The sequence below is a fragment of the Pelmatolapia mariae genome, linkage group LG12 (assembly GCF_036321145.2).
Source record: "Pelmatolapia mariae isolate MD_Pm_ZW linkage group LG12, Pm_UMD_F_2, whole genome shotgun sequence".
Classification (NCBI taxonomy): Eukaryota; Metazoa; Chordata; class Actinopteri; order Cichliformes; family Cichlidae; genus Pelmatolapia; species Pelmatolapia mariae.
Window position 1 is genome coordinate 19,001,826 of NC_086237.1, and position 12,064 is coordinate 19,013,889.

Below are 12,064 nucleotides of genomic sequence, written 5' to 3' on the forward strand. Positions count from 1 at the left end.
TTGCATTAGATATAGAAATGTATACTAAAGACACCTGGTTTGGTATTATTATTATTATTATTTATATTTATTAAATCAATACATGTCCATGCAACAGTATTGTTTGGTCTGTTTGTGTTGCTGGTAAACTGATATACTTAGTGCACTCATATGGAGAAAAAATATTGTGCCTGTTGCTAGGCTTTTGCTACGCGATGTTATGGCGTTATAGTAAATCAGCATTTGTGAATATAAATGAGATGTTCTTGTTGTTAACTTGAAATGATTTTAATAACATGTTATAGGTGCATAAATGCTAAAAACAGGTCATTTTAGCCAATTGGTAGTAGGTGGCTTGGTAACATGATGACATCATCATGTCCGATAGATAAGAATCTTTGAGGCTCTAAGATGTGCCTGTGTGCCAGATTTGATCAATATAATACTACTTATTTCTTTTCTTATAGCAACTGTAACTATACTGGCCAGTGATGATGGACATGGTGTAATTTCTTTTAACACCACCAAGCATTTCCTGTTGAGAGAGCCCACCTCTCTGTCAGGGCTGAGTGAGAGTGTGGCCAACCTATATGTGGTTCGAAACCCAGTGGAAGGCACATTTGGCACCGTATCTGTTCAGTTTACCATCACTGATGCCAACGGCACCCAAGCAGAGGGCGATTTGATACCTACACACGGGTTTGTGGTCCTGGAGGATGGAGTCAGATTTAAGGTGAACAAAATGAGAAAACATCCATACACGTGTGTCATTTTTCCTTTTATTTTCCATTCCAAGCCTTAAAATTGCACCTTATAGTAGTCATCTGTAATTACAATAATTATCAATTTATCATTTCAGAATTGTGTGGTGTGCCTTTTCTGATTAATGATGACTCACATTTGTGCTGTTTCAGATGCTGGAGATTAGCGTAGTGCTTGATGCTGAACCTGAAGGAAATGAAACCTTCAGAGTGACCCTGTCAAGCCCAACAGGAGGTGCACGGCTCGGTGACCAGCTCCAAACTTTCATCACCGTCCTGGAGAACTTAGCTCCTTCTGGCCTGTTTCGAATTGGACCTTCTCTCAACAGGTCTGAGAACAGATGCATTAAAACCATCATAAACTTTGAAAAGATGTTTCTGAGTGTGCTCAGACACTCTTTTATATACTTAGTCCTATTCATTTTGTGTTATCTGTACAGAACTAGCACTGAAATTCTTGCAGAGGAAGGTGGCAGAGCGGTCTTCCTCACTGTGTCTCGCAGTAATGGTTTGGAGTCAGCAGTCAGTGTGGAATGGGAGCTTCAGTCTGGCACAGCTGTTGCCTCAGGTCAGACCAATAAAAGTTTAAATTTAAAGCCACCCCAACCTACCAAAGTCTCTTAAATTCCTCTCTTTTCTATTCTGGCTCCTTTATTTTGTTCCATTGTTTGTTATTTTTTTATGATTCCTTTTTTCTCTTTACTTTAAGGGGGTTACGTGCCAGTCATAGGCGTGTATCAGACCTTTGAAGACAGTCCAACCTCTGCTTGGTGCTCACTTCCTGAGGGACCTTCCTTGCTGGCTGTGAGGCTAGATATGAGGCCCACTGTTGGATCCTCTCACACCTTGGCCACTTTGTATCAATGGCAGGGTGTTTTCGTGCCAGTAGAGGTATGTTAGCAACACTGTATCTAAAACAGCGTGGTGGTCCTGGTACAATTAAGCAGCACCTCCATTGTTAGCTTAAAAATCTCTTTGTCTTTTTGTTGTTACAGTCTGTTACGATTGAGGACCCAGGCAGATGTGTTGGGTTTGCAATAAATGGTTCCACCTACATAGGCATTACACATAGTGGCCTTCCTTTCTCCCCTGCTGCCAACCTCAGCATCTTTAAATTGCAGAAGGATCTCAATATTACATTGGTAATTCTGAACCCAATAATAATACAACACCTCTATCAAGTTTTCTTACATTACTATAACACTTTGGTATCTTCTTGCATTATGTCTGCATAATTTGATTTCTTTAGGAACAAGTCTTGGGTGTTGAAGCCCTGGATGTGAAACACTTCTCCACTGAAGGCAGAGATTATCTGATAGCGTCAAGCCAGGTGACGATGACCACTGAAACAGACTTTTAATTATTTACTTTAATGTCAAAATTATTACAAATATGCAGATGCTCCTCGTGTAAGGTATTCAGAACCTTTTATGACTGAAATTACTTTCATCTCCTTGATGCTGCAGATTTTCATTTGGACTGGAGGCTCTTTTACACTTCACCAGACTCTTGACTTCAAACAGGACATCCTCAGTGCAACTACATTTACTCGTGCAGACACTCCCTACTTGCTGGTGTGCATAGACAGACAGAATGCGAGCTGCTTCCTGCTTCGGTGGACCAGTGGAAGATTTCAGAATCCACAGCCTCTCCCGCTTTCTGGCAGAGCAAGTCAGGTGGAGAAAATCAACAGAAGAACTGAGGACATTCTTCTGTTGGTTGCTGTTGAAGGTGATCTTTCTTGCTTTGGCATGATATGTGTGAATGGTGCAAGTTTTATCTTGAATTTAAATTCAGGTATATCCATATTTGAAGATAGGTGACCAGAAGAATTAAGCAAAATTGGAATAAAATACACATAAATTCCTAAAACACTGGTGCAGAGATTGCATATTTACCACATTTAATCAAGTGCGTGTAATCTGCAGTATGCCAAAATGATGGTTTGGTTTTTGAAGCAATGAGATTTTTTCTGGTTGCAGTGTTTATGTGTATTGGGCAGCGGTTAGATCTTGGTTAGCTTAGTACAAACAAACTGCTGATACTCCAGAAGGAAAACAGAAATATTTGTATCTATTACATTGTTCTGTTGTCTCAGTTAAATTTGCAAAATTTACCATGTCGACCAGGCCATGTATTTATACTATGCTCTGTATATTTTGACGAGACATAATCCTTCAGAGTCTAAAAAAAGCGGCGAGTGTTTTTGGTTCAGACCCCTTGTGGGTTTATGGGAAATGCCTTAGTGTGGAGCAGAGCAGAGCCACACATTGGCCCAGAGTTTGTAATTTGTCAGTCCTGGGTGTGTCAGCGAGGCCAGTGGTTTCTTTTTACACAAACATGCTATTCTAGTGTGAAAGAACTTAAGTCTGTATTTGTTTTCATGTGCCTGTATTTTTTCAGGTCTGTTTCCATCCTGTGAGGTGTTACAATGGAGCTCAGAGCAGGCTTCACCACAACTCCATCAGTCTATTCCTCACCCTGGCCTCACATCTATTCATTCCTTCACTGATCCCTCTGGAATCGGTAAGCACAACTGTCACAAACTGCCGTGTGATGATACAGTGTTGTCTGTAAATATCTGGAGAACAGTCTTGTGTTGGACAGTACTCATAGGATGACAGTTCCTCATTCACTAGGATAATGATACTAAAAATACAGCAACACACAAAGAAACAATTAACCCTTTTTAAGGTGAAGATGCCTGACTTAGCCTTGACGGACTGGGTCAAAATCTCATCTTAGTTAATTATGCATTTCATTTTTGGAAACTCAGACTCTGAAGAGAGACCACACAATGAGCAAAAACTAAAGGTGTGCTGCAGCACAGGGAGAGAAGGCATCCATATCCCAGCAAAAGATGCAAATCATCAGCTGACTGTCAATGTAAATCTATAAACTTTGACACTAAGTTATTTTACGTATGAAGTCTTTTGAAATAATAACTACACGTTTACTGCTTCCATAGGCGTTAAGAGAGTAGATACTGACTGCTATCTACCCTCTAAATTCCTATGGAAGCAGTAAGTGTGATGCTAATCAGATGCAAATAATCAACTGACCATTAGCTAGCATGAAAGCGCAGGTTTTGTCTTTAGCATTTTAGCATTGAGATGCATGTAAACACAATGCGAAAATCTTCCCAGGAGTGGATGTCTCAGCAAAAACACCGTGCACTGCTCAGAGAAATTGCAAAAAACCTAAGAGCTACATGTCAGACTCTAAGGGCCTCAGTTAGCTTGTTAAATGTTAACGTTCATGACAGTCCAATTAGCTTGCCTGGAGGGGTTGCCAGGAGAAAGCCTCCTCTCTTTGAAAAGAATATGGCACCATTGTGGTTTGTTCAGTTGCCTCTGAGCAAACCACAAGACTTCTAGAACAATGTCCTTTGGATAAACAAGACCAAATTGGCCATAATGCACAGTGCCATGTTTGAGATACTGTCCATAAATAAATGCCCACAAACCTCAATGAACTGAAGCAATGTTGTAAAGAATAGTAAGCCAAGATTCCTCCACAAGGATACAAGACTGATAAAGTCATGCAGAAAATGATTACTTCAAGTTTTTGCTGCTAAAGGTAGCTCCACAAACTACTGACTCATGGTGTGTACTTCTCCACAGCACTGTATAGAATAGGGTTGCCAACCGTCCCTTGAAAAACGGAATCGTTCCATATTTAGAAACAAAAGTATTGAGCTGAAAAGGGACGCACTTTGTCAAATGATTAAAAAAATAATTTCACACAAAAAAAAGAGCTAAGAAATTCCCCACACTGGGAAGGGTGAAGACAATCGGGTCGCCAAGCCCTGGCCATGAGGTGTCCCTTATTTATTTTTCAGGGAGTTGGCAACACTAGTATAGAATCCTGTACACAGTTTTTTCAATAATAATGTAAACTCACTTAAAGTCTGAGGTTTGAAAAACTGTGTTCTATGTGGCATTCAAACACCTTAAAGACTTTTCTCTTTTTCACAGCTTATGCTCTGCTAGCTGGTAGAAATGGTTCAACGCTCTACTCCTGGAGGCCTGATATAAAGCTGTTCGCCATGATCCTGAGGGCCCCTCCAGCCATTAGTTTCACCTCTCTCATGGTTCCATACTTCAATATCACAAAGATCCTCTTGGCTTCTTCCAAGGACAAAAGCTCCACTGTTTATGAATTTACTTCGGTCTCCAATCAATCTGATTTCATACCCAGGTATTCAGATTGTGTGAAGTTGTACATTTTACTATACAAGGTGAAAACAGAGTAGTTTTTGTTCAGAAAAAAAGAAACAAATCATCAAAGAGAGTTCTGAAATGCTTGTTGTGTTTCCTTTACTTTCTCACATTCAGTTTTGGGGAGTTGCACTTTGCGCCAGGTGATAGTGAGCTGGAGATAGCCGTGAACATCATAGATGATGACATCCCTGAGGTGCAGGAGCAGTTCCTGGTCAGGCTGAAGAATCCAAAAGGTGGAGCTGAGATTGGATTTGGTGGTCAGGTGAAAGTAATTGTCCCAACCAACGATGATGCCTACGGAGTCATCGGTTTTGCTAAGGTAAAAGGATAAACCTTTTGATATTAGACGGCTTGTGCATTTGCCCAACATGTCTATCATGTTATTGTCTCAAATTATTTATTTGCAATATACTGAATACATAAAATATGTTTTATTGCAATCTAGAAGTATTTGTTATTGCATCTCTACAGAACTCTCTGTCTATGGAGTTGGAGGAGTTGGAGCAAAATAATCAAATTTCTCTAAGTGTGGAGAGAAGAAGAGGGAGTTTTGGCAGACTCACTGTTCACTGGGCTGCCAATGGCAGTTTGGCAGACATTTATCCAACTTCAGGAGTGGTGGGCAACACTTCCTCTGTTATACATAAGACACATGACATATTGACAACATGTTGGAAATTTAATGTAATTTAATGTAAAACGTTATTTTCTATCACAGGTTACTTTTTCAGAGGGCCAAACAGTAGCTATCATATCACTGGCTGTTATAGCAGATGGTGTCCCAGAGTTACAGGAGTATGTCACAATCACCCTCCGTGATGTCACCACTGTGGGACTTCAAGACCTACAACAGGCTGCAGTCATTGACCAGCGACGGGCTCAAGCTCAACTCACCATCTTACCAAATGGTTCTCCCTATGGAGTGATTGGATGGCATCTCGACTCCCAGTTTACACTAACACAAGAACCACAGAGTAAGAATTTCTGTGAAAATAAATGGATGGGTGGATTATTGAACGAGGCTCAGTCGGTAAATGTGGATTTTTATTGGACCTCAGTGAAAGAGGTTTGATGTAGTGTAATTAACTTTAGATAAATTATTGTTAACTAAATACATTCCTCAGTCGCAGCTTCTGTTAATTTAGCTTGCTGTGTTTGAGAGTTTCTTGAAAAATCACAGAATACCAAGTTTTTACTTTTGTGGTCAGTTTACAGTAATCACACTGAGATTTACAGTAAAAGAGATTTGGTGCGATTTCCAGCCATGCCAGGGAAGCCTGAATCGTAGAGTAAAAGTCTTTGAAATATTCTTAACCTACCTGGGATTTTTTTTTTTACTGCTTCTTACTATTCTTGTTGCCTGGTTGCTATTTTCATCTTTAATGATATGACAGGTCTTCTATACATTTATACAGTATATAGAATGGATTTGTAATTATTTCTGTTGTGTTTTATCACCGACTTATTTACCACAACGCAATTTCTTTTCAACCTGCAGGGGTTCCAACCAATGTGACTCTCTCCATTGTGAGGGAGCAGGGCTCCTCAGGTGAGGTGGCAATCTATTACACAACCAGGCCAGCTCTATACAACCCCCCCTCCGACCAAGCCACCGCAGGAAAAGACTACGTTTCCAAAGATGACACCATCATCATGATAAATGGTGCTACCACGGCCCTTGTTACTGTTACAATCCTACCGGTAAGGATGTGCTGTTGAGCAATAGAAAGGTTTATTAATTCCACATAAGTAGAGAAGAAACAGGATATAGTTTAGCTTCTGTCAACAGTCCTTTGGTAGCAAATAGGACCAAAATATTGTTATTATAATGAAAAAAACTGTGAGCATGCTTACTTAAATAGTTGAAAATATTAATCAGATTCTTTATCTTACAATTTCTGCACTGACAACCATTCAGAGAACAGACCTGTGTCTATCTAAAGACTAGACTTTAAATGCTGAGCAATCACTAAAGGAATATTCAATCAGGGAAGAAATAACCATTAATCCTCATTAAATTGTCGCTTCTCTTAGCCTTCCTTATTTAAATTTGTATTAAATTTGCACAGTTTGAGGTTACTGTTGTTTTCGAATCTTAAGTTTTATAAAAATCATTGTGAATTTGAGTAATGGCTTTCTATTATTTAATGTTTTCATGTATGCATTTTTTTTTTCTAAGGATGATATCCCAGAGCTGGCAGAGAGTTTCCTCGTAAATATCACTAAGGTGGAGCTTGTTAGTGGGTCAGTTGGAGCAGGGCAGCCCAGTGTGAAGAGACCTGGTATGGAGGTAGCAGAGATCACGATCCAGGAGAATGATGATCCCCGAGGGATTCTCCAGTTCAATGTTTCTGAGGTGAGGTGAGCATAGGACATTACAGAGAGGTGAGCTTGACACTGAATTATTGAGGTTGTTGGGAAACCTCCAGTTTGATACATAGAGGGCTTTTTTAAAAAGCTTGTGATAAAGAAATAAGTAAGTAATACAACTGTGAAACATCAAAAAAAATCTAAATTAATAATAAACAGTAACATCCTTAAAGATGTTTCATTCAAAAATTATATTTCTTAGTCATTGAAAATTTCTTCTGAATTTCTTGTCTAGGATATAGCTGGAAGTGTCATCCTGGCCTATGAGATACCACCACCAGACAATGTTCTCCTACTATCAGTTTTGCGACTCGCCGGTACAGTTGGAAGACTTCTTGTCTACTGGGAAGCTCAACCAGTCACTGCTAATCTTAATGACTTCAGCCCCCTTTCTGGAAACATCACCTTTCAGGATGGGCAAGTGAGTTAATATTGGTCACATGTTGAAATTAATTCACAATAAATATCACATGAAGTCACTATATGAGGCTGCTCAACTATTTCTAGAGAGAAGCCACAATTGCTATCACCATCATAGACGATGAACAGGTGGAGCCTTTGGAGACCTTCACAGTGAATTTGCTGCGTGTGATTGGTGGTGCTCGACTCGGAAAAGTGACCTCAGCGACTGTAAATATTCCATCAAATGACTCGCCACTCGGACGATTTGGATTTCAGAAACGAGAGGTGAAACTAAAACATCTCTGTTGGCATCAATTTCAAACTTAAAACTGACTGTTATTGTTCTATTCAGTGTAGAGTAAACAACATGAATAATCATCTTGCCTAATCCTCTCCAAGGTTGCCGTCAGTGAACCAGAGTTTGTGGATGATCCATCTGCTGTGGCAACACTAACAGTGCTGCGCAGTATGGCAGGTGTGGGTGCAGTGACACTGGTGTGGCAGCTGGAAGTCCGCGCTGCGGGGGACCTCTCACCTTTAAATGGAACTCTCGTCTTCAATGAGGTACAGTAGAAAAAAAGGCGACTTCAAGTATCCACCAGTTTGTAGTCTCAATCTGACATGTTATGCATATATACTGGGTAGTAAGTTTCTTCTTTAATTCTCCTTTACGTTTCAGACTGAATCTATGAAGTCATTTGTGATCAGAGCCCTTGCTGACACTGTAGTGGAAGGAGAAGAGCGTTTCACTGTACAGCTCTTTCCTGCAGATAGTGGTGCTGTCATAGACCCCTTAAATGGTTAGTATGTGAAAATAAAATGTCAAAATGCAGGTGCACATTTTGAATTCAGTAATCATCGATCTAGTCCTCTATAGGTATGGCCACCATCACTATCAGGGGTGACAAAGCTGCCCTGGGGATTATTGGGATAGTAGAGTCCTCTAGGAGCATCATCATTGGAGAACCTCAGGGGAATTACAATGGGAGTGCCAGAGTCAGGTGAGATAATTGTCCTGCTTCAACATGTGAAGACAAACAAGAGCTCTCAATTGGAAAACTTGTCATGCAATGTGTTTCCTTCTTCCAGCCTTGTGCGAGGGCCAGGTGTGTTTGGAGAAGTACAGGTGTACTGGAATATCACTCCAGCTGCAGTTTCTGAGTTTGAAGCAATCTTTGGCACTGTGACTATGAGAGATGGACAGTCTACTGCTACCATTACTATTAAGGTATTGAGCAGTGTTCATTGGAAAATTGTGGCATTGTCTCTATCTGTTTATTTGAGGACAAAAAGCAGCATAATAACGTGATGACAAGGGATTTCCATAAAATTATCACAGTCACATCTTTTCTGATGTTAGGTCTTGGATGATGAACTTCCTGAGACGCGCCGTGAGTATCAGCTTACACTGACCCCTGCTACTGCAGGACTGGACATAAGTCCCATGGCCAGGCATGCCAGAATTATTATGGCAGCAAGCGACAACCCTTATGGCCTTTTCTCTTTCACCCAAAACCAGATCAATACAACTGAGAAGGAGGGAATGGTAAAGTCATAAAAAATACCCTGGTACATGATATATCATCTGGTGTAGTTTCATAACCCACGGCAATATAATTTAATTTCTTTTCTTCAGGTTAATGTGAGTATCATTCGCTCCTTTGGCAATGAGGGCAGTGTGTTGGTGACCTATGAGTCATCAAGTAGCACAGCACTCAGTGGATTGGACTTTGCTCCAGCTTCAGGGCAGCTGCTATTCACCCCTGGCCAGAAGTTGCAACAAGTGGCCTTGCGTATCCTGGATGACAGTCTTCCAGAGGGGCCTGAGGTGTTTTTTGTTAACATCACTGCAGTGGCACTAGTCAATATCAGGTAAGAAAGGTTAAGAAGGTGCATTAGATTTATAATCTTGTTGAGACGGTGCTGTTATTCCATAGATATTGCTGATTGCAAGGATGCAAATAGAAACAATCCATGCTTACCAGTGACCTAAAATATCTGCTGATATGAAAGAGTTCATAGGCAACTAGTTGTTCTGTGTCTCCCTCTTGTGGCCAGCAATGTTGACTACACTGTGAGAGAGTCAGGTCTACGACTGGACCAGCCTCCAGCCGTAGGCAGCATCTCTTCTCTTGCTGTCATCATACTACAGAATGATAATGTTGAAGGTATCCTGGAGTTCAGGCAGGACTATGTTAACATTACAGGTAACAAAAGCAAGCAGTTTTTTGTCTTGTAAAATGCTGAAGTTGCACAATTTGCTACAAACTGTTTGACTTAATTATAAGTTTATTTCTGTATAAATAATCATTTTTTATCATGCCTTTCTTGCTTCCAGTTGAAGAGGATGTTGGTACCCTGTTGATCCCAGTGGTGAGAAGACTGGGCACATACGGGCGAGTCTCTGCTCAGTTTTTTTCAAGAAGCTTGACTGCAGCACCTAATCTCGACTATATCCTGTATAATGGCTCAGTGACATTTGTGCATGGACAGAATACCAGCTACATTAATGTCACTATCATAGATGATCTGGACAGGTGAGAAGAATAACTAAAAAAATATCTACAAGTCTACCTTAAAGTATACAGTATATTTATTCCACACACAGATACACACCTATATGAAAACACCCAGTTAACAAAAAAGACATTATTTCATTCTACAACTACTGTAAATCTCCTCCCCCAGTGAATATGCAGAGGTATTTGAGGTCGTGCTGGTTGGAGCTACAGAGGGTGCCGTTCTAGGCTCCCAAAATGTTGTGAGGGTAACCATCGGTAAGAGTGACTCTCCAAGCGGGGTTGTCCGTTTCCTCAATGAAAGCCTAATCACCGTGGCCAATCCTAACTCCACTCTGAAACTCAGTCTGGTTTTGGAGAGATCAGGCGGCCTTGTGGGCAATGCAACGGTATGAGGAACAATGCTATAAAAATAAATCACATCATTGCATTTCCATGGTGACATCATACAGTTCAAACTAGCCGTCTCTTTTCACAGGTTGCTTGGATAATCCTTGGCCCTAACAGTAGAGAGGCTCTTCCCCTCATCAATACTGACATTAGAGGACCTGTGAACGGGTCCCTCTTCTTCAAGGATGGAGAGAAAAGCATGCACACCATAGAGCTGCGGATTCTTCCTCATGGGGAAGTAGAGGTGGAAGAGACATTTGTTATAGAGCTCAGTATTCTGTCTGGAGAGATGGATGTTGATCCTCAGGCTAGTTCCATAACACTGAAGGTATTTCACCATGTAATGACTGCAAACTTGATTTCACCACCATTAATCAGTTTGCTCATATTGTTGGGCACAGTTTCTCTTTCAGAGCACTTTTTTCGCTGAAGGCAAGTTGTACTGGAATTAAGCCCGGCACCGCAATCATTCCTGTTCTCCTAATGTTTTCGTCTGTTAGATAGAGAAGTTTGGTGATCCCAATGGTATCGTCCAGTTTACTGAGGATGCGCTTCGAGAGCGTGTCTACAATGAATCCACAGAAGCAGAGGGCCCACTGAACATTTCCTATCTGATTATGCGTAGAGAGGGTGTCATGGGTAACATCACGGTATGGTCATATCCTAAATATACATTTACTGTTTACTAATAATATCCAGTATTCCTGCTTAAACTAAAAATATAATACTTTTACTTTTGTAAACACAACCATATCGTATCCTCAGGTGCACTGGCGAATACAGAGTGGCTCAGATACTGCAGGTGACTTTCTAGCCTTAACTGGCTCAGTGATGATTCGGGAAGGCCAAAGAGAAGCAGAAATCGTCCTTAAGCTGATGCCCGATACAGTGCCAGAGCTAGAGGAGCTCTACATTCTCCAACTCACATCTGTGGAGGGTGGGGGTACTCTGGATGCCAACCCGAATCTGATCAGAGCTCGCATCAGGTTTGTTATTTGATCAGTTAGAAATGGTAGTAGAAAAATCAAAGACTAAATGACCTTAAAATGACTATTCCTCTCTCTCCCATAGGGTGCCTGCTAATGATGAGCCTCATGGGGTTTTTTCTTTGAACTCCAAGCAGCAGTTTATAGTAGTCACAGGCTTGGGGTCAGAGGTCAGCAGAGCTATGGTTATAAATGTGACACGGCTTGCTGGGCTATTTGGCAATGCTAGTGTAGGCTACAGGATCACAGGTGGGGTAGATGAAGTGATGGACATTTCAGAGATACTGGGTGGAAAAGCTGAAGGACGACTGCTCTTAAAAGAGGGACAGAGCTTCAGTGCTATTTCTCTACCCATCAGCAGCCAGGTGAGAAAAAGCATGTTTAGTAACTCGTGTATAGAGAATTACCCTTACACAAAGTGAACACACCTTCTA

At 40.9% G+C, this 12,064-nt stretch overlaps 1 protein-coding gene across 4 annotated transcripts in view; it reads left to right on the top strand.

Annotated features, from left to right (window-relative positions):
• adgrv1 (adhesion G protein-coupled receptor V1) overlaps positions 1 to 12,064 on the top strand; it is a 112,230-nt gene that overhangs the window by 41,743 nt on the left and 58,423 nt on the right. For all 4 annotated transcript variants that reach the window (XM_063488944.1, XM_063488947.1, XM_063488945.1 and 1 more), the window contains 29 exons: positions 447 to 712; positions 894 to 1,069; positions 1,181 to 1,308; positions 1,450 to 1,631; positions 1,736 to 1,882; positions 1,990 to 2,070; positions 2,207 to 2,471; positions 3,144 to 3,266; positions 4,718 to 4,940; positions 5,078 to 5,282; positions 5,435 to 5,581; positions 5,682 to 5,937; positions 6,462 to 6,664; positions 7,143 to 7,319; positions 7,569 to 7,754; positions 7,841 to 8,020; positions 8,135 to 8,299; positions 8,415 to 8,535; positions 8,613 to 8,736; positions 8,825 to 8,963; positions 9,096 to 9,281; positions 9,372 to 9,607; positions 9,794 to 9,942; positions 10,074 to 10,272; positions 10,424 to 10,643; positions 10,733 to 10,972; positions 11,145 to 11,294; positions 11,410 to 11,630; positions 11,716 to 11,995. In XM_063488944.1, the coding sequence (XP_063345014.1) occupies positions 447 to 712; positions 894 to 1,069; positions 1,181 to 1,308; positions 1,450 to 1,631; positions 1,736 to 1,882; positions 1,990 to 2,070; positions 2,207 to 2,471; positions 3,144 to 3,266; positions 4,718 to 4,940; positions 5,078 to 5,282; positions 5,435 to 5,581; positions 5,682 to 5,937; positions 6,462 to 6,664; positions 7,143 to 7,319; positions 7,569 to 7,754; positions 7,841 to 8,020; positions 8,135 to 8,299; positions 8,415 to 8,535; positions 8,613 to 8,736; positions 8,825 to 8,963; positions 9,096 to 9,281; positions 9,372 to 9,607; positions 9,794 to 9,942; positions 10,074 to 10,272; positions 10,424 to 10,643; positions 10,733 to 10,972; positions 11,145 to 11,294; positions 11,410 to 11,630; positions 11,716 to 11,995 (5,375 nt within the window). The remainder of the gene's footprint in view (positions 1 to 446; positions 713 to 893; positions 1,070 to 1,180; positions 1,309 to 1,449; positions 1,632 to 1,735; positions 1,883 to 1,989; positions 2,071 to 2,206; positions 2,472 to 3,143; positions 3,267 to 4,717; positions 4,941 to 5,077; positions 5,283 to 5,434; positions 5,582 to 5,681; positions 5,938 to 6,461; positions 6,665 to 7,142; positions 7,320 to 7,568; positions 7,755 to 7,840; positions 8,021 to 8,134; positions 8,300 to 8,414; positions 8,536 to 8,612; positions 8,737 to 8,824; positions 8,964 to 9,095; positions 9,282 to 9,371; positions 9,608 to 9,793; positions 9,943 to 10,073; positions 10,273 to 10,423; positions 10,644 to 10,732; positions 10,973 to 11,144; positions 11,295 to 11,409; positions 11,631 to 11,715; positions 11,996 to 12,064) is intronic.